This window comes from Mercenaria mercenaria, chromosome 1 (assembly GCF_021730395.1).
Source record: "Mercenaria mercenaria strain notata chromosome 1, MADL_Memer_1, whole genome shotgun sequence".
Taxonomy (NCBI): Eukaryota; Metazoa; Mollusca; class Bivalvia; order Venerida; family Veneridae; genus Mercenaria; species Mercenaria mercenaria.
Window position 1 is genome coordinate 4,747,306 of NC_069361.1, and position 22,837 is coordinate 4,770,142.

The 22,837-nt window shown below is 35.1% G+C and overlaps 1 protein-coding gene across 1 annotated transcript in view; it reads right to left on the reverse strand.

Annotated features, from left to right (window-relative positions):
- Nucleotides 1-22,837, reverse strand: part of LOC128555607 (uncharacterized) — a 43,647-nt gene that overhangs the window by 11,103 nt on the left and 9,707 nt on the right. Inside the window, exons 2-8 of the mRNA XM_053538411.1 lie at nt 21,267-21,389; nt 16,946-17,156; nt 13,276-13,488; nt 12,775-12,897; nt 5,024-5,230; nt 1,928-2,085; nt 1,427-1,557 (exon numbers count right to left, since the gene is read on the reverse strand). Coding sequence (XP_053394386.1) covers nt 1,427-1,557; nt 1,928-2,085; nt 5,024-5,230; nt 12,775-12,897; nt 13,276-13,488; nt 16,946-17,156; nt 21,267-21,389 — 1,166 coding nt within the window. The remainder of the gene's footprint in view (nt 1-1,426; nt 1,558-1,927; nt 2,086-5,023; nt 5,231-12,774; nt 12,898-13,275; nt 13,489-16,945; nt 17,157-21,266; nt 21,390-22,837) is intronic.

The window sequence follows — 22,837 nt, forward strand, 5'->3', positions numbered from 1 at the left end:
TTTTGACAAAATTTGCTACATTTTATGTGTATTGAAAAAAAGTTTTATCAACCGAATTTCTCCCGCCATGCCAACGATGTAAACAGGGGGTCATCTCATTCACACGAAAATTACTTAAATAAAGTATCACTATTCATATGTTTTTCGTCCGATATTTTGGTAGAACTAAGATAGTTCTTGAAAAATATGTAGTTAGATATACATGTTTCGATGTATGGAAGGCCGTACACGCCATAATGTTATAATGTAAGTCTATGGGAAAACAATTGGTGGTCTCTACCCTATATTAGAGCTAAAACATGACTTTCGTCGGAAGACATCACAGGTAATGTTAATGGCCACAAATCTGTTGTAAATGATGTAGAAAGACGTTTTCGTGCTAAAATAAGCGTGAAATTTGAATATTTTTTTAATTTTGGCCTCTTTTTTGGACAAATGTGCCCATTTTTATCTGAGCTTTAGGGCCAAAAAGGATCATTTTTATCTCTGTAATGTCAGAGAATGATCAAAATTAATAGACTTTATTTCTATTTTTTACGGAATGAATCATATTTCAGCTTCCAAGTCAAATCCAGTGCAGATAACTTAAATCTTCACGAAAAATTGCAATCAGACGACGACAGGGGCTGAATCTGGTCATATAAATCGACAGGGGGTGACCTCAGTAAACTGTCCATATCTTTCTTAAAACTGAACATTTCTTGATGAAACTTTGTAAAACATTTGGTATCGGATCATGTTTGACAATATCACTGTAAAATTGGAAAATGTGATACAAAACATTCATCTATAGGTCAGAGACCACCAATTCCAAAAAGTACAGGGAACTTACTGGGAATGAGGTAAGTGTATACCTGGGAATAAGGTAACGTCTGTGCGTTCTGATTGGTCAGTCATGTAAACAAACCCAGGAAGTGATTATTTTTCCAAAATTGATATTTTTTCACTGCATTTACAGTATCTTATTATACATTTTGACAAAATTTGCTACATTTTATGTGTATTGAAAAAAAGTTTTATCAACCGAATTTCTCCCGCCATGCCAACGATGTAAACAGGGGGTCATCTCATTCACACGAAAATTACTTAAATAAAGTATCACTATTTATATGTTTTTCGTCCGATATTTTGGTAGAACTAAGATAGTTCTTGAAAAATATGTAGTTAGATATACATGTTTCGATGTATGGAAGGCCGTACACGCCATAATGTTATAATGTAAGTCTATGGGAAAACAATTGGTGGTCTCTACCCTATAGCTTTTAAGTTCTGATATAATAATGAAACGTCTTCACGGCTTCAGTTTACTTGTTGAATGCAATGTTTACTGATATGTCTATTCTTTTCCATAACCATCAATGAAGATTCCAATAAATAAGTTTCGCTTTTCTTAATAGAAGCTTTTTTATTTATGCAATTTGCTTACCTGTTATCCTGTGTGCATTCAGAACAAACAGTCATACTTTCACAAGTGCATTTATCTCTAACATTAGCTTTTCGACCTCGTCCTCTGCCACACAATATACAAGAATTTGCGTCATGAACCAGGCGATATGGCTGTAATATGAACATAATGTTATCTAAGAAAGTGAGAAACAAGAGTAACGTTATGGGCCTGGCGGCTGATAAAACAGGCACTAAAGCAGATTAGTTTATGTGGGCTTTGAGGACTACCTACAATGAAGTCTAGCTGTTCACAGCCAGACACAAATATGATACGTAACGTCAAACTTTAAAAGCACAGACCACCAAACATTTGAGGTATCTCATAAGAGCTTGTCTGTACCGAAGTTGTAAACCTCACAAAATATTTCTCGAAACAAAATAATTTGGAGCGACGTTATAGATACCAAAATTGAATGTTTATCTCGCGAGACAATTACAGCAAACTTTTGAATAAATCATCGGCATTCGAAATTGTAGGTACCTTCAGATAGAGTTGATGTATATCGTAGACAATAATTGATGTGACGGCTACAACTTCGGCTGATCCTGTGGATACAACGGCCATCAATATCATCACAATCATCATCATTTCTCCTGCACGCCCAAACATTCTCTGGGCAACCACCGGTAATACCAATCCTTAAAACAAAAAGAAACCATACATGTACGTACATGCATGTGTATGTGCACATGTATTGATACTGCAGTGCTTGTATAAACTGCACTTGTTTGCTGCTTGTTCTGTTTTAATTTTATATATGCATTAAGACAAATAATCCACAACTTTCATTCGTCGTAGACATCTTTACGGAGTAAAATATTATATTCACATTGTTAACAGAGAGGCGACCAGACATATAGCTTTACAGAAATGACCAAATTTATTTACTAATTTATATGAAAAGTTGTTTTCATAAGCTGTATTTAGCCCTTTCTTTTGCTAAATTATACATATATGCTATTATTATTGTATGTTCGTTATGATTGTTAAATTTTAGTTATGCATAACTATGAACTTTGTTATGATTTTTTTATATATAGAAAATTTCTTATTGTACGTGTGTTTCTTATTCAAAGTTTCGTTATTCTTACTGTAAAACTTCACATACATATTGTGTATTTTGTAAATGTTATTGTATATCTGTTGTGTTCATATTGTATGTTTAATACTCATATTCAATGTTTAGTTATTGTATTGTTTGTGATTGTTACTAAATGTTAAGGTACTGTTATTGTAAAACTTATCACTCATTTTCTATAATTTTGTAATTGTTATTCTTCTGTTATATTTATGTTTAGTATTTGTGATTGTTATTCAATATTTATAGGTCATTTGATTTGTATCGAGAAATATGCACGAGTTCTGCAGCGGAAATATTGCGCGACTTCAGGAGCGCAATATCATTCCGCGAAAGAACGAGTGCATAATTCTCGATGCAAATCTTTTTATTACATACGCATCTACACTTAAAATTATTATATAAATGACTCAAATTTGTTTTTAAGCCTGTGTGAAATTGAAAATATCGTCGTTATAGAATTTCTAAACGCGACGGCATACATAAAACTGACGTCAAAAATGACGTCACACACCGATGTGAAATTTGAACGTCAATATTGAAAAATATTAACGTTTCAGGTTCCAATGAAACTTAATGGAGTTTTGAAATGAGTATGTAATAATACGTTATTCTTATTGTATAACTTGTCAATCATAGTTTACGAGGAGAATTAAATAATTTTTATCGTTGGTCTAAAGTATCAATTTTCACGTCATACCTTCAAACAGTTCTTCCTGCACAGAAAAAAAACATTTGGAGCCTTGCTATGCATGACCTAAATGCTGCATGGTATATTGTTGGAACACTGAAAATTGCATACCCATTGTCACTTCTAGTGTCACAGCGATTACCAGCGCGCATTTTCTTTAGTAAAGGAAATAAAACAAAATCACAGAGACTAATGTTCGGAGAAAAATGAGGGTCCTCAACATTTTTCTTCTAAGAAATACGCTTTAATTTGACTTTTGTGTTATAAATAGGCAGTATGCTTTTAACACCTTTACTTGGGCGTTTCATTCAACTTTAGTAGAAGACCTCTATAAGCTGTTGCTTTCGGATCTGATCCTTTTCCATGCATGTATCTTTTGAACTGTGTAACATCAATTGTAAATTCTGGAAAGTGTTTGAAATAAACTGTTTAAACTAAACTATTTCAACTGTAGGTACTATATTTTTGTAACACTTGCCTGTATTGGTTTTACCCTTACAAACTTGAAGAAAATCGCATATAAAACCTTCTTGGCACTTTTTTTCTTTTTGCAATGACCGACCTTGCCTTGTATACACTTTAGGTCAACATTTTTAGCGTTATGAATGGTGCACAACTTTCTGTCTCTCAGCAAAAATCATCCGCGTTTTTTTTTAGCATATAATCAGTGTAAATAGAATTGCCGAATACTTGCAAGAAACATTTATAGGCCTAAATGCAAAAAAAAAACTTAATAGTTTTATCTGCCTGTTTCATCAAGATTGAATAAAACGAGCCTATTTTTACACGAATTTACTATACATTTAGGTAAGTTTCCAGCTTAAAACATACTGCAAACTAATCAGGCATTTGACGCAGGATTTTCTGCAGGTAATAGGTCAATAATATCTCCTTAGATATCATTCTAGTCTGGAAATTTATTTGCAACAGTAACAAATTAAATGTTCTAGCTTTGAAGTGAAGTCATTTCAAGATGAATTTATGTCTAAATGGAGTTGCCATGGTCACCTTTATTCAGATAAGTGCTGCAATAAGTACCTATTTAAAATAAACACTATGACCACCTGATTTTTGACAATTGTTTTGTGTGACTGGCCCTTTTAATATGGTGTCATTTCTTACAATTTGCTGTTTGTCCACATTTTTTTTTCTATTATGCCCTCGCGGTTTTACAACGAATCGGCCCTATCCCGACTCACCTACTCACACATGTACTAATTTTAATGTATGATTTTTAAACTGTTTAAAAAGAATCCAATTCTGCATGTTTTACTTAAATTCTTATTATTTTTCTTAAATTACAAATTGCATTTATATCTTTATAGTCTACGAAATTATTTCATGTCCTATTCATTTTGTAGAAAAACATGTCGTCGGTGAAAAGGTTTTTTCCTTCTAAGTCAATGTCTATTTTCATGTTTTACAATATAAATGTTACAATACCTGATGTCCAGTGGCCGTATAATATTTTTACTCTAATTTCTTAAGTTTTTTATCATAATACACTTATATGCATAATATATAATAGTGTACTTTGCTAATGTCCTTTTCCATATGCCTCAAACTAAGTGTCCTAACTACAAGGGCGATCGAACTCCAATGTATCATATCAAAGATGCGTTGGTGTTAAGATGTATTCGTGTAGTTTGAAAAGTAATACATACAACTAATTGTTCTAACAGTAATACTTAATATGTATAACTTACATTTATTACGTTTAATTTTAAATTTCTAAAACGCATACCAAAACTGCGATGTCCGACACTAAGATGCTAGAAAATTCTCAGGTGAACAACCTTTATCATACCTATGTCAACATCCTCTTCAGCTAGCAAAGGTTTATTTTGGTGTGCGCTCAATGAAATATAAGCTAAACCCATCGTGGTGGCTAGTGCAAAAGGTATAGAAAACCAGACCAGTCCCCCAGCAAGAAAGCCCAGCACACCCTGTCTAGGTTTGGCAGCCACACTGCTCTGCCAATAGGACTGGTCTACGTAAGACGTTCCAAATCCAGCTGCAAAATAAAATAGGTTTAATCCATTAATCGTCAATACATTATACCATATTTCAACTACATTCTGACATGATATGTAATTATGCATATGTATATAATAATGTAAATCGGTTTTCTAACTTTGTTTTACTGGTATTCTTTAGTTAAAAATTTTCCCTTAAATACTCGTTATAAAATTCTTATTATAACAAGATGACTTTCATTCTTGAATAACGAAGCAACGGCCTCGTAATAACGAGATAAAAATATGTTATTATGAGATACGAATCACATCTTATACAAAATGTGTTTAATAGGCTGCGCTCCTTTACCGCCTATAATCCGCTACAACTAAATCTTGTTACGAGATGTTCACTTTGATGATGACGAAAAAACGAAAATCATCTTGAATTTAGTTACGATAGAATTTTCACGATGTCTCGTTATAAAAAGATAACACGTTGTTTTTATAGCAAAATAACAAATAGTAATAACAAAATAACAAGGCGTTATAACAAGTCAGACAACACGTGGTCGTACCGGCATTTGCAATTCACCAAAAATGACTAAGTAGTATTTAGAACTCTTGTAATAAGTTTAATGATTCATTTAAACATTGGATATTTTCTTCTGAGATATGCAGCTAATTCGACAGATTGCAAATCACAATCAACGTCAAGAGTTGGAATAACCGTCCGATGAATACGTCGTTTCACTAAACGTAAATAAACCCAACAAAACAAAAATCTCTTTCTTCACAGTAAATAATTTAATAATCCTTTGGAAGCATCTAGAATAAAATAATAGTATATTCCAAATTGACCGCGTCTCATAGTGAGAGACAGAATGACAACTCTCATGCCTCTAGGCATTGGTTTAAGCGGATGTCTGATATAAACACTCACTGAATGGACTCCATAAAACTTTGAGTAAAAGACTGACCATTAGCTGTTTTATAATTCCATACAAATGTACCATGACATCGTTTAAAACAAATTCACATTACACAATGCATGAGTTTCTATGTATTGCTCGGCTATAGAAATTACGTTATTGTGGATTTCTACTCTCCTAACTTTCAGAAAGAGTGCTAAGGTCGGTGAAGCTCTGCTAATCTGTTGTTTGATGCTAAAAAAACCAATGATAAATATCCAACAGAGAAAGCCACGTTCCAAAACCGTAGCCTCCTTAAACGTACACCAAGCACGCGGACGCGCACAAAACCAACACACGCGCACACCAGCACACACTCACACAAAGCACACCAGTACAAAACGAACAAATAAAGGAACATAGTGGAGCACCGCCTTGGAACGGTCAGTGGCAAAAGCACCACTGGGGAGCTTTAACCGGTTTATGGTGCACCTAACCTCACTCTTACCCCCAACATGTTCCAAAGTCACAGGACAGTGTAAATTAAAGTTATCCACGCCAGGTGAAAGTGCTACATTTATTGCTTGCAATTTTGATAAAGCTTTTTTTTACTAACAATTTTATTAAACATTATACAATGTGGACCTGTGACGAAGTTTGTAAAGCCCTTTCCTTTTTATTGAACAACATTTACATCAGGTTTGGGAATGCAGTTTTTAGACAAGTTGTTGGTATTCCCATGGGAACAAATTGTGCACCCCTTGTCGCAGATTTGTTTTTATATTGTTATGAAAGAGACTTTATGTTGAGCCTTTCTCCAGATACGCAGGCAGATATTATATCGGCATTTAATAATACATCACGCTATCTAGATGATATTCTTAATATGGATAATCCGTTTTTTGGTCAATTGGTGGGTACTATTTATCCTAGGGAGCTTCAGTTAATTAAAACTAACAATTCGGATACTGTTGCTTCATTTTTAGATTTACATCTCTCTATTTATGACAATTTTATACATACCAAAATTTATGACAAGAGGGGTGATTTTAATTTTAGTATTGTAAATTTTCCCCATTTGGATAGGGATGTACCTCATGCTACATCTTATGGGGTATATATTTCTCAATTAATTCGGTTTGCCAGAGGGTGTAGTCATGTCAAGCATTTCAATGAACGTAATCAATATATTACAGGTAAACTTCTTCAGCAAGGCTACCGTTATTACAAATTGCGTAAATCTTTTGCTAAATTTTATTATTGTAATTCTGATTTAGTTTTAAAATTCAATAGTAATTTAAAGACACTTCTGCGAGAAGGTATTTCTAAACCCGTTTTTTATGGGGATGTGATTTACAAACTTCGTAAGATCTTGGGTCAAGGTTATTTTCTAAATGTATTTGGAAAGATTATCAAACGTTTTATTAAAAGAGGTTACGACCCAATTGTTTTGAGACATACTGCATGTTTAGTGTTCAACCCGTTTACAGTTGGACACTACGCTTCCCTCTTTGATTGCGTCTGACGGAAGAGGGGGAGGACTCTATGATAAGCAGTTTTTAAATCCTACCAGGACTGAACTGTTTTGATATTTGTCTTCTGGCCTGTTTCGTCGGGCCCTTAAGGGTGTTTCTCTTGTTGCTCTGTCTTCTGAAAAGGCATTGAGTACATACGTTTTTGGTTCTTAAGGTTTGTTTTTTATATATTTATACACGAACATTTTTGTGTTTTACATGCCATGCCTTTTTGTTTCCATTACGTGTGTAAGAGATTCACCTGGAGGGGATTACTTTTATTTACACTGTCCCATGTCTTTGGAACATGGTGGGGGTAAGAGTGAGGTTAGGTGCACCATAAACCGGTTTAAGCTCCCCAGTGGTGTTCTTGCCTCTGACCGTTCCAAGGCGGTGCCCCACTGTGTTCCTTTGTTTGTTCGTTTCGTCTTATGTGTTGGCTTTGTGTACGTGTGTGTTGTTCGTTTTGTCCTTATGTGTTGGCTTTGGGTGTGTATGTGTGTGTGGTGCACGCGTCTGCGTGCTGGGGGTTTCGTTTTGAGGAGGCTACGTTTTTGGTGCGTGGCATTCCCTGTTTGATATTTTTCTTTGTTTTGATACTCATTTTGACATTCTACGAAAGTATCTACCTACACAAGCTATACTCCTGACACATTCCCTTGTTCGGAGTTTAGTAATAATATTACTCTAAAAAGTTGAATGTTTTAAAGACCACTGGGTACATAAACGAGTGGCGTTATCGTGTAATCTAATAAACCCTTTCCCGTCATCAAAGAATCTAAACCTACCTAGATTTGTGCAAATCTCTTTGAAACATCCGGGATAATATACATGTACGTTTTTCGAATTTAGTTTTTGTATATGAGCCTTCCTTTGCGCCAACTCCGCATGAATTTGTACGTAAGTGGAAGCGTTTAGGATATAAACTGTATTTCTTGCTTTCTGATTTGTTTGTCTAGCTAATCAAGCTCAAATAACCGCTCTGCACCGCGTACAAGGAGACTACTTTTCGGGCAACATGCTCTACGTTTCTCCCTTTAAGAGAGTATGTCCAATTAGGATACCTAATTCCATTTCACTTTTTACTTATGTGATATGTGTAAACAGTCAGTTTTAATGGGTGGTTGCCTTCCTCAAATGTTTACTTAAATTTCTTCTGTATAAAGATGTATATATATATGGTTCACTTTCAAGACTCGCGTTTGATCTACTGAAAATCTGGGAAACTGATCTGTTAAGATGTTGTATCATCCAAAGTCCTAACTGTATGCATTTCATATGTTTTAGTGGTTTAAGCTACAAGTTATCACTGAATAGTTTCCTATACATTCCATCCTCTGTTGCCATTATCATATCTTTTCTAGCCTGTTGCCATTATCATATCTTTTCTAGCCTGTTGCCATTATCATATTTTTTCTAGCCTGTTGCCATTATCATATCTTTTCTAGCCTGTTGCCATTATCATATCTTGTTGCCATTATCATATCTTTTCTAGCCTGTTGCCATTATCATATTTTTTCTAGCCTGTTGCCATTATTATATTTTTTCTAGCCTGTTGCCATTATCATATCTTTTCTAGCCTGTTGCCATTATCATATCTTTTCTAGCCTGTTGCCATTATCATATCTTTTCTAGCCTGTTGCCATTATCATATCTTTTCTAGCCCGTTGCCGTTATCATATCTTTTCTAGCCTGTTGCCGTTATCAAAATATGCGTAAGCATTATTATAACTGTTAAATTCTAGCATACGTCCTTAAGTCAAAATTGTATTATCTCTTGAAATTATTGGTTTTTATTCATATATAAATGCATTTTAATAAGCATGTCTTTTACTGGGGATTGGATTTGGCAAGGAGCATTTCAGCCTTTTTCATACCTCGTCCTTTCAAGTTTCCTTAAAACGACGCTAGTGTGTCACTGCAAACCAGTAGATGTTCCACATATTACAAACCAGACTAAAGCATGGCATAAACATCTCGAATATACATGTAATAATTCAAACTTTTTATTTTATTCTCGGTATGTTGTATGAAACATTCTAATATTTCCCGGACAATATCATTTCAAAGTCTGTTTTGATGATTAGGGCATTCATTATAACTTCTAAACCCAAACAGATATGTAGCGGTTGTATTTAGCCATTTTATTTGTCAGATCAATAAATAATGCACTATTAATGGCTTCCTCGAATCCGGAGGAATTATTCATAAATGGTGATACAGCGGAAGTCACGCGAATCAACTCTGCGTCAAGTATGTTCGGAAACTTGTTTTCCTCTCTACGGTAAAACAAACGCATAACCGATTGTATAAAATGTCATACAATGTCATTACGCAAATACTCATCAAAAAGTACTTTCGTTCCAAATAAAGAAAAACCTTTTAATCAGGAGAGGCAGGAGATTCCTTAGAAAAGAAGTAGTTTTTACTGTCTACCAAAAGAAAATGTTAAATCCAATCTAGGTTTTGTATTTAGAAACACACAACCAGCTGAAAACATAAACATTTATGTAAAATGTAAAACATGTTTGTAATCATGTAATGTTGTATACCCTAAAACAGCTGGTTCTAATTTCTCTTGAAGACGCTTGCGGCAGTTTCGTCTTTTTTTTTGCAATAATAGATTTTGATGAAATGTTCCGTATTACAAGATCATGTTATGATGTATTGAAAAATGAAATAAAAATACTAGGTCACCAGCACTGTTTCAGTTTTATTTGTCCTCAGATATGATGCTATTTTGACTTTTTTTCAAAATGTCCATACTCCTACCATGTTTTTCAGTAAAGTGCAATAACTAGTATAAATTTGAAATCTAAGCATTTTTATAACAGAAAACAATACGTATTGCTAGTGGAGACATGCTCAGAAAAATCAAAAGAAACTGACTTTGTAAAAAGGAACGATAGTTGTTCAGCAGACCGATGGTTATTCTTTTTACATTTTTTGTCAATCTTAACTTGGTATTTCCGCTATTTTATAAAGTTCACATAATAGAGCTAAATTAAACTCTGCACATGTATTTGCTTATGTCTACCTAATCTAAAACAAGAAGAAAATTTGTCGGTCACCATATTAGATTTGGCTTAAATTAAATTACAACGAGGTGGGGTGTGGCGTGCATTTATAGAACGAAGGTTAGTACGAAATACGAAATCAATTCTTATTTCGAATAAGGGCATATAATCAGCCAAAATCTTTTACAGTATTCTGTTTTTGTCCACAGCTTAAAGCAAACATAGTTAACAAGAGAATCAAATGACCCTAGGTCGCTCACCTGAGAAATATCTGGAATCAACTCATTGCAATTGTGACTGAAGAAACTGGTTTCTTTCTGTATTTTTAAAGGAAGAAACAGAGAGGAATCAGTCTGGCAGCTGCATCCTTAACCATTAACATATTGATCTTAACAGCAATAGGGTTACCTACTCCATTTGGGCAATCACCCCACTAAATTTGAAAGGTGCAGGTTAAAGGCTTCTCAACAAATGCTACGGAAACTCTTTTCAGTTTTTAGACGTCAATGATTTGAACATGTGACCTAGAGATATATCAAATTATCAAAAGGCAGATTTCTTAATAAGCGGATTTTAACTTGTTTCTGAAGTATTTTGATTTCATAGATTTAGGTTCCCGCCATTCTCCGAACAAACCCGTTAGTTCCCGAAAACGGATGTACGGTACGGGGATTAGAAACAACCAAACTGGCACGGTGTTGGGGTAAATATCTACCCGTCTGAAAAAAAACCACCTCGAGCGCCTTTGAGTAAGGGACCACAATAGCAGAGTGGCTAATGTCGCTGTCTCCAAATTTCTGGCTTCTAATTACTGCGGGTTCCAAAACTCGCTTGGGGTGCAGAATATCTAAGGGTGAGGATGTCATCCGTTTGTCTTAAGGAAGATAGCATCTTCCCAGATGCCTGCTGGTGATGAAATAATGCCCGGAATGGTACATGTTGTGTTTTTCTACCACTAAAAGCTGAAGAAACGCCATGTGACCTCAATGGTGTCGGTGTGTATTTAATCAGAATTCCGGTTGACACAAATTACGGTTCGAGTATTTGACACAGCTTAAATAGGTGCTTTAATCTAAGTACCATTACTACTGTTTGATTGACATGTAGAGTCAACACGATTTGGTGCTTCCGAGAAAAGGTATGTGAGGCAACCCCCAATACTATCAAGTTTGCTAATGCGGTTCTTTTTTCAGAAGCTTTGAACATTTAAAGGAACTACATGTTACATTCTTTGGAACTGTTGTAAGCAAAGGCTCCAACAAACTGTGTTCTAACTTTTTAAAAAAGTTTTTTTCTTTATTCAACACATAACGATAAATCAATAAACAAATCTATCTATCTATCTATCTAACGATTCTCCTGTATCTGCATGAACAAACAGCATTTCCCCGTACTTCGACTTAGTGTTGTTATATTTTCTAGTCGTTAAGGATCATGGAGTCCATTTAATATTTATCTATAACAAAGTTCTGCTTAAGCCGGGGCAATTACCTGCCATGACCAGGCGCATTGAAACCAGGTCTGCTATTGTTACTTTCATAAAACTTTATTTTCATAAAACCATTCTAACGCTATTATGAATTGCAAAACTACAAAACTGCAAGTACTTTGCAACATTTTAATTCAGATTTGATTTCATTGAGATGGACTGACGAAATTAAAATTACTGGTAATGGTAATTTTTCGCGTAGAATCGCCTGTCGTTGGTAATAAATAATAAAATCTGTAAAAAAGATTATTGCAAAGCGGACGACCACAACCAATAAGAAAACCAGATTGCACATGCAAAAACCATCAAAGTTTATTGTATTACAACAACTGTTAGTGCAGTGTGGTGGACATAAAAGTGGCCCGATGCAAAGACTAGTCGTTGTTATATTTTCTCGAACTTTGGGATTATCGAGTCAAGTCGTTGTTTTTATGTAACAGAGTTCCGCTCAAGGTAGTGACAGGTGGCATGAGTGTTGCACATGGTATTACCTCTCACTCGGCTAAGATGTTCTTTGCTCCTAAAATATCTTGTAATTGGCATTATTAAAGTAGGTATGTCAACTACTAGAAGTGGACACTGGTTCAGACCATTTCAAAATGAAGACCAGCTTATGTGAATGGTAAAGTAGATATTTATTCAAACTAGTTTACAAATATTTTTAAGACAAACCTGCAATTGTAATCATTCCAAACATAAATCCTGATTTTGACATAAGGGTCAGGTAACTGTTTTCTCTGTTTCCTTCCGGTCCCTGGCTGCAGGCGATGTAATCATAAACATTCTGCTCTGAACCTGAACAGTGGTATAGTTTTAAGAGTGGTAGCAAGTAAACGATAACGCTACCAGTACTGATACTTCTTAGACAAAACCAATTATTGTAACTATCCTTCTTTTCAATTATATATACTAGACTTTGAATTTATTCAGAATATTACTTGTCGCATTTTGTGTTCGCAGATATTACACACTCAGACACCATCTTTCAAATACTGTAGTACCATCCCTAAATATAATTAACGTAATATTCAAGTAATTATTAAACTGTCATAATCCAAAATAATGTTAACAATGACGATGTATCTCTGTTAGATGATGTTTTATGCTTTATTCTCATATTCTAATGAAGTCCTCCGATTTCATCAACTATCATAGAAACAATATCATGCTTACCAAGAGGGTTGCCATCATTGTCGGGGTCATCGTATACTCGCAGGACAAACACTAGCATCATGATACAGATCATTGCCGTGTTGAAGAACGAGACATAGAACGTGGCACCAAGACCTCCTATCAACGTGTATGTACCGATCACAGTAGTCATTAACATTGTAGCGTATTCCACATCCATGTCTTTTGTTAATCCAGACAGTACTGCTGAACCACCTGAATCAGAATATTCTATAAGGTGACTGTCAGTAGTCTAGAATATCTATGTTATTTGGTCTTAAACATGTAACGTTTATGTTCTAGAGCATACATTTAATGTAAAACTGTTTGTAAACACTGGAAAAAAATGATATACGTACGTAACCTTATTCCAAACTGGTTATTTCATCATGCTTAACTGGCGTTGATAATTATTATTAATGTATATAAAAGCTAATTTATGGCTAATTACCTTCTTTTAAAATAATATAAATATATCCTTTGGTTGTTTACTATATTTATAACAAGAAATTAAGAATACATAACCCACTACTGCTTGACTGAAATCCGAGTTTTGCTGTAGTTCTACTGCAGTAAAATATGTGAAAAGATCCTCTGGATATTTAGAACGCAACTAAGCAACAAGCATTGACAGTGAATTTTTTTTTCTGTAAAATTTATGAGAAAACCGAATATATTTATTAAAAAGTAGTTTGGAATTCATTCTTTATTCATTCCTTGAGAAATAACATGAATATTGACAAAAAAGACGAAAAATATCAGAAGTATTAAAACAAAAGGCGAAATCAGAAATAAATTTACGACAAGAAATGATATGTTATGGCATGTCAAACGTTGCTAAATTATATATGTATGTTATTATTATTGTATGTTTGTTATTCTTATTCAATGTCTTGTCATTCATATTCTAAAAGTCATTATTGTTATTCTATATTTCGTTATTCTTATTGTATCTTTGATATTGTTATTCAATGTCGTGTCATTCATATTCTAAGTCTTACCATTGTTATTCTATATGTCGTTATTCTTATTGTATGTTCGATATTCCTATGGTAAACGTCATTATTGTTATTCTATATTTCGTTATTCTTATTGTATCTTTGATATTGTTATTCAATGTCGTGTCATTCATATTCTAAGTATTATCATTGTTATTGTATATGTCGTTATTCTTATTGTATGTTCGATATTCTTATGGTAAAACTCATCATTGTTATTCAATATCTGACGATTCTATTTACAAAACGTGTCATTCTTATTCTATGTTATGTGATTGTATTTGCATAGCGTCGCTGTGCTATTTATATCGCGGGGAATCGCACATACAATAATAATATCAAGCTTACAAAAACAATAATGACTATACAACAACAATAACGTCTTTTACAATAAGAATATCGAACATACAATAAGAACAACGACATATAGAATAATAATGGTAACACTTAGAATATGAATGACACGACATTGAATAACAATATCAAAGATGCAATAAGAATAACGAAATATAGAATAACAATAATGACTTTTACCATAAGAATATCGAACATACAATAAGAATAACGACATATACAATAACAATGGTAAGACTTAGAATATGAATGACACGACATTGAATAACAATATCAAAGATACAATAACAATAACGAAACATAGAATAACAATAATGACTTTTACCAAAACAATATCGAACATACCATAAGAATAACGACATATACAATAACAATAGCAAATTTTAGAATATGAATGACACGGCATTGAATAACAATAACAAACATACAATAATAATAACATACATATATAATTTAGCAACGTTTGACATGCCATAATATGTACTTCATTGTAGTAGTTAAATAGGAAGCCAAGTTTGATCAATAGTTTTGCTCTGGAACGAATAAAGTTAACTTCTGTACTTATCAACTATGATGACCTCATATCTAAATATGTCAAAAAGACATCGAAAACAATGCATACTTAACGTCTGGGGTAAAATATGATAATGAGACCACTAAATATTTTACTTTTAAAAACCGAGCAGATACTGGCTAGGGGAGAAAGAACTGACTGGTCAATTTCATTTCCCAACCCGACAGATCAAGTACTGGCTAGAGGGGAAAGAACTGACCGGTCAATTTTTCCCCCCACCTGACAGGTCAAGTATAGGCTAGGGGGAAAGAACTGACTGGTCAATTTCATTTCCCAACCCGACAGGTCAAGTACTGGCTAGAGGGGAAAGAACTGACCGGTCAATTTCTTCCCCCACCTGACAGGTCAAGCACTGGCTAGGGAGGAAGAACTGACCTGTCAATTTACTTCCCCAACCTTACTGGTCAAGTACTGGCTAGGTGGGAAAAAAACTGACCAGCAGTATTTCCTTACCTTAGAAGAAATTGAAACAGGAAAAAGGCCATCAGTTAAAAAACTATTTTATTTATTTATTTATTTGGGTTTTACGGCGCACCAACACAGTATAGGTTATATGGCGCCAAACAGGACTAAACATTTTGGTTCCACATCTCATTTACATCGAAATAAAAACATGGAATCAAAAGTGCATACCTGCTGGAATCACAGAGTTACTGCAAAACCAAGTGTTAAGACCCTATTAGTCGGCTCTTACGATCATGCAAGGGTAAGGCAGTGGTTTCAATTCTTTCATACACAGATCGTCCCAGAACCACATGGGACTTAAAAAAATATAACAGAAATTAAAATAAGTTCACTTAAAAACATTTCTTTAATTTACACAAAATACGAAACATATTTCTTATTTTATATGAAATTTAAATGAAAACCGACAACCGACTATCAGAAATAAAAAAAAAACAGGCTAGTTAAGAATAACCAAGAATAACCAAGAATAACCTGTTCCGATTCACCAACATGGGAAATAATTGACTAGCCAGGAAAATTGACGAGGGGGGAAAGAATTGACTCGTTAATTCCCCCCTCCCCATAAGAATGATGAAGAGTAACCAGTTCCAATTGGGGGGAGGGGGGAGGGAACTGACTGGGGGTGGGGAAGAACTGACCAGTCAGTTTTTTCCTCGGGGAAAATTACACCGGATTTTGAATTTAAAGACAAATACTCAACTAAAGATATCCCCAGTAGATGTCATTGTTTACAAAATTGTTGACATGAACGACTAATTCCCCATCTTACCTGATCAAGTTCAAAATAATATGCGATTCAAAATCAGTTTGTTTGACTTGCTGCAGACAGAAGTACGAATCAATAACACTTAAGTGCAATTTCTACGACTGCAATTTGGACCGAGTTCAAAACTCTACGAAAGTTGCAAACATTCTTAGTTCTCAAACAGAATGCTAAATGACTTGTATCTCAAAAAGGCACTGTTTTATTAGCAGCAAAGATTACTCTACTGATTAGATAACTTAAACTTCACCTTTCTTTGAAATTATATTATGAAAAAATTTTCCAAAACAAATTCTTACAGTGACATGTACTCTTAGTGACTTTTGCCTACCTTAAGACATATCTATTGACAGAAACAAATAGCAGTCATGTTCTTTATCCAAACAACCAGCTAAGTAACCTACTATTGCATATTTCATTCAATTACTTGTTACCTCAGGAAATGCAATTAGCAGAAAGTATTTGGTAACCATGTAATGCCGTATAATCAATAACGATAGTTATACAACCATTTACCTAACATGGAATTTGCAGTTACTATTATGTTCGTCAAAAGCGCATAGAAGACAAAGACTTTATGAGTGGTCGCTCCATATCTTGCTCTAATTACTTGCAGAAACGTCTTTGCTCCAGGGGCACGAACCTTTAGCTGGACTGACACCATTGCAAATAGAAGGATTTGTATTGTGGCTCCCGCGGCGTACCAAAACGGCCCACTGATTCCATACTGGTAAAAAAGAAACAATATACTGCGATCTTGGTGTATACGTATTACAAAATGATGATGTAAGACAAAAAGCAAACCATGCTTACTCCAGATGTCGAGCAACTTTTCAAGAAACAAGAAGACTACGTATATATCAACACAAAATAACTTGATCTGACAGGCAATGCCACACAATTGCCTTTTATCACGATAAAGCAGAGTTCACTCTAATTGGTAACATTTGTCAATAAAAGCTTTACAATGTTTCTTCATGAACTAACTATGCAAGGTTGTAAATGTAGCAATTTTCCAGGTAATATGCACGTATCCCCCAAACAAAAAGGGTGACAATCCCACAGGATATTCATCTTCTCGAAGCGCATTCCCATAGCAGTATATGTAAAGGTGTATACATGATAAAGGTGCAAACGAAAACACGAGAAGTGAAATATTAAGACAAGTATAAACACCAACAAATCCGGGCTTCCCTCAAAACCGAACTCAAATATTGATTTGTTGAATGTTTGGTTGAATTTTCAAAGATATATTTAAGCGAATGCTTGTACCTTGGGTATAGTTCAAACGCAAAGTCGGAATAACATCGTAAGTAAACATCTTTTTTTATCAAGGTATTAAGGACTGAAAAATGTCGTTACACTAGCTGGAGAGTTCTCGAACACAATTTATCCATATTTTTTTTCTATATTGTAGATTTTAATAAAACTAAATGTATCTAGATCTATGTGTTTGTTTTTGAGATATTTGCTCATGATTAAAGAGACCAGCACATTTCATGCAGATTTTAAGACATTATTTGGTATGTTTTAACGTGTTAGATGTTATATTCTAGTACGCTTGTCTCTGTTAAAACACTCTTACGCTAGAATGACGTCACGTTAACGAGCGGTGACGTCAAAGTTTCTGTTGTTAATTTTATCTATTATTTTAGATAGCAAAACCTTGTTTCAACACTATTTATATACTCTGGCGGTATTAAACGTCGTACAATTAATTTCACTCGGGCTGCGCCCTCGTGATATTATTACGCCCGACGTATAACCGCCCATCGACCAGTCACAGCAAACATGTCATGAATACGTAGTGTTAATGTCATTCGGCCTATTTAAACCATACAACATAATGCCTTTCTTGAGCTTAACATAGTACAAAATTGATAGTGTAGGGGAATTTACCGGAGGACGACCATTGTAAGTAAACTCCAAAACATATATAATAAAGTAATGTACTTATGCCTAACGTACATACAAATTGAATGTGCAAGAGATATTCCAATACAAATCCAGATATATCACAGTTTTTCGATCGAAATACTTTCTAAAACACAATGACTTATACGCGGAGCCTTTCGCAGTTGCTGCAAATGCCTACCTTATCTTTTTAAAGAAACACAAATAACTACATCCAATTATTTTCTCGTTTAGAGAAAGCCCTTATTTTAACTGGGGACCATGCGCCAAGTAACTTGTAATTGCATCTTTGTTAAGGAGGTGTACCCTACCAATAAAAGTAAGTGGCACTTGACATAGTGCACATTCAAGTTGATCTTTCGTCAGAATCAAGGGGATATGGTCTATTCGACAGCATTAAACTTCCTCCCTGTCATTTTTTTCTTTCTTGTAGGGATAACACGTGTGTATGTGTATTAACGTCTGCTAAAGCCCGCGGGAATATTTCAATGGCTTCTGCAGACATTCATACACAAAACAAACTTCTTGTATTGTCGCTATTCTTACATAAAAACATAAAACGACGAATAAATACTTAAGTGATGAATTTACGATTCGGATACATTTTAATCACAATTCTGCTGCTGCTGTTCTTGGAAACGGAAAACATGTTTAAAAAATTCATAACCAGCGCCTAGAAATCAACAACACTATTTAAAAGCACGTACTGGAGTTTTTTTAGCGACTTTTATCTTTCGTCATTTCAAACATTATATTACCAATAATTTTTCATATTACTTAAAAATTTGGTACCTTTTAATAATACAAGCAGCGTATTGTTCCCAGTCAAACAAGTGAATGAAGTATTTCAATGCAATACAATATATATATATATATATATATATATATATATATATATATATATAAGAAAAACATCCAATGGGTTTCCTCTATCTGTATTTCTGTCTACCTACCGGTTTCATATCATAATCATCAGGGCAGACATATAAAAAATGATGATTATGATATGAAACCGGTAGGTAGACAGAAATACAGATAGAGGAAACCCATTGGATGTTCTTCTTTTTTATTTATTATATACTTGTCCAGGAGTAACTTTTAATATTTTCTATTATATATATATATATATATATATATATATATATATATATATATATATATATATATATATATACAGGGAAAGCCACGTTCTAAAAACGCAGCCTCCCCAAAATAAAACCCTCAGCACGCAGATGTGCACACTTCTAAAATAGAACAAATGGGCACACACTCACATACAAATTAAACGCACGAGGACGAAACAAACAAATAAAGGAGCAGAGTGGGGCCTTGGATTGATCAGTGACAAAATGCCACTGGGGAGCTTAAACCGGTTTATGGTGCGCACCCAACCACTTCACTCTTTCCACCGCCATGTTTCAAAGCCACGGAACAGTGTAAATAAAAGTACCCTACTTGTGACTAATTTTCTTTACTGCAGTATAACATAATGATCTGATATCTGTCAATGTGTATAAAAACAATTGTAATATATATACAATATGTTGGATTAAAATTTGCAAATATGAAAATTTAAATATGAATATGACATAGAAAATGTGCAACACGTAATATTGTAAGTCCTGGACCGGACACGAGCGGGACCCTGTTCATGCCATGTTAACCTTTGACTGCCAAGCGTGACTTTGACCTTTAAGCAAGGGGTCTGAGAGTTGTACATGACACATCGTCTTATTATTGGTACATAGGTGCTAAGTCATATAATCCCTTCATGGAGTATTATGTTACTGACCGGGCAAGAAAGTAACCCTATTGACTTTTGACCTCCAAGTGTGACTTAGAAATTTTAGCAAGGTGTCCAGATTTTGCACATAACACATCGACTTATCATAGGGAACATTTGTGCCAAATTATATTACAATGCCTTAATGAATGACACAGTTATACACAGGGCACGAAGTTGCGGACGGAAGGAATGAAAGGACGGAAAACGCAATCCTATAGTCCCGAAACTGGTTATCAACTTTATATTACAATTAGCCCAACATATATGTCGCGCTGGTCGGAATATTACGAGTACGGTAAAACTACGTCAGCTGAAAGGCACACACAACGCTGCTGTGATAATAAGATAGAAAAAGGTAGAAACTATTAAAGGTCGCACGTCACGACAAAATTTTGCAGGTTCACTGAAATGCATGTTACAGTCGATTTCCCTCTATGCCAGATTTAAGCATAACTCAACATTTGTACGTGTTACATGTTCTATGACAATGGCCGTATTTTCCCTAATTAAAACAATGCCCTAGCACTAAACGAGAAAATATGTGGCAGAACCTGAATAACTGGAGTTTAGAGATCGGTTCAAAGGTTATGGAGCAACTGCTTAAGGACAAAAGGTAATATATCCAAAATGTGATTAACAATACCAAGAAGTAAATTGGAACCAGTGCTCAAATCGGGTCCTCCGTGGCCGAGTGGTTAAGGTCACTTGAACCTCATCGATATGGGTTCGAGACGTTTAATTGTTCACGTGAGGAAGCCATCTAACTGGCTTACGGAAGGTCGGTGGTTCTACCCAGGTACCCGCTCGTGATGAAATAATGCACGGAGGGGCACCTGGGGTCTTCCTCCACACTCAAATCTGGAAAATCGCCATATGACCTATAATTGTGTCGGTGCGACGTTAAACCCAACAAAAAAGTGCCTTAGTAGAAAGGTTTCAGCTGAAGACCTCAACAGTACCTTTAACAAAACACAAATACTATGCTGAACAAGCTGAAAAAAGTCATGACCAAAGTCAACATCTCTCACACTAAATGCAAAGTTTGTCGCGGCTATTCTATTTTGAATCAAATGTTCCTTATGTTGGAAATATGTTATACAATTCAAATAATATACATTTTGAGAAAAAATAACTTACTTTACTGGCTACTGTACACGAGTAGAGAAGTGTGGCAGCCCAGGTCCACTGTGAAACAATAGTTGTTGCTGTCAAGCCAACACTCACCTTTCCTCCAGCATCAAACGCTGTATCCAGAGTATTCTATAATATTAATTCATGTTATTAGATATAAACAACTCTGTTTTATGTCATTAGGTCAAAGGTAAAGATCACATTTCTTGCTCAAAGATCTAATAGTTTAAACTTGTGTCCGTTTCATCCTATAAACTGCTGGCAGGATTTTCATAAGACTAGTATCAGTTGTTAACGTCATCAAGCCGACTTACAAACCTGGTCATTAGGTCCAAGGTCGAACGTGAAGATCCATTACTTTCCCTGTATCAAAACTGGCTCTAGTTTGTTTGTTTGTTTTGGGTTTAACGCCGTGTTTCAACAGTATTTCAGTTATATAAGGGCGGGCAGGTAATCTAACCAGAGTTCCTGAATTCTGTACCAGTACAAACCTGTTCTCCGCAAGTAACTGTCAACTGCCCCACATGAATCAGAGGCGGAGGACTAATGATTTCAGACACAATGTCGTTTATCAAATAGTCATGGAGAACATACGCCCCGCCCGAGGACCGAACTCACGACCTCGCGATCTGTAGACCAACGCTCTCCCTACTGAGCTAAGGGGGCGGGCGCAACTGGCTCCAGTTCGTTGCTGTAACAGGAACAGGGGAACACAGAAATGCTGTTCATCCATCTGGACGTGCGCCCATCTGTCTGCAACCCTGACCTACTTCGCAGCATTTTAACTTTTTGTTTTCTTCCCGATACCTATCTACCGTCAGCCAACATCCCCCTTCCCCCCCCCCCCCCCCCCCACAAAAAGTAAGGAATAACTACTTGGTGTGTATTCATATCTTCCTACCCCCATCCAATCTACCAAATAATAAATCCTTTTGCGTGTCTTGATATTGTCTGCTAGTGCTCCCAACACTGCCCAAGCCCTACTTCAGCTGTTTTTAGATTTATATAGATTTTGTCTATTTTGATATTTTCTTAGTATCCCTTTATACACAAACCTTCTATTGATCAACCAATTTCCACCAAAAACAGTGTGTCGTGTTTCATCCCCCGTCTTCATAACCCCGTCTGTCCTTCCACATTACTCAATCCCACCAAATAGTATTTGGTTCTAGTAGTTTTCTTATTTCTGCTTAATGTATCTGAGTATCCCGTGCCCTGGCCACAATTCTATTTTACTAGGATGTATACCGTCACCATTTCCCCTACACCCTCCACTTTCTATGTCTCTAGATAATTTCTCTTAGTATCCTGTCCCCTGTCCACAATTATGATTCTACTTTGATATATTTATTGTGCTTTACAGGTTGTTTCTTACCCAAACACGACCATCCAAACATGCAAAGCTAAAAAAAAACACATCACATCAGAATGTTCTCTTGTTAAACTTGTCCTATTCTTCGGCGAACTTGTCCTCTTTTGCGGCGACTTATGTTGTCTGCTGACAATTCTATTTTCTAACATATTTAGAACGGTGACACGAGAAACATTCATCATGTACTTTAACTAGTCTCCAATCT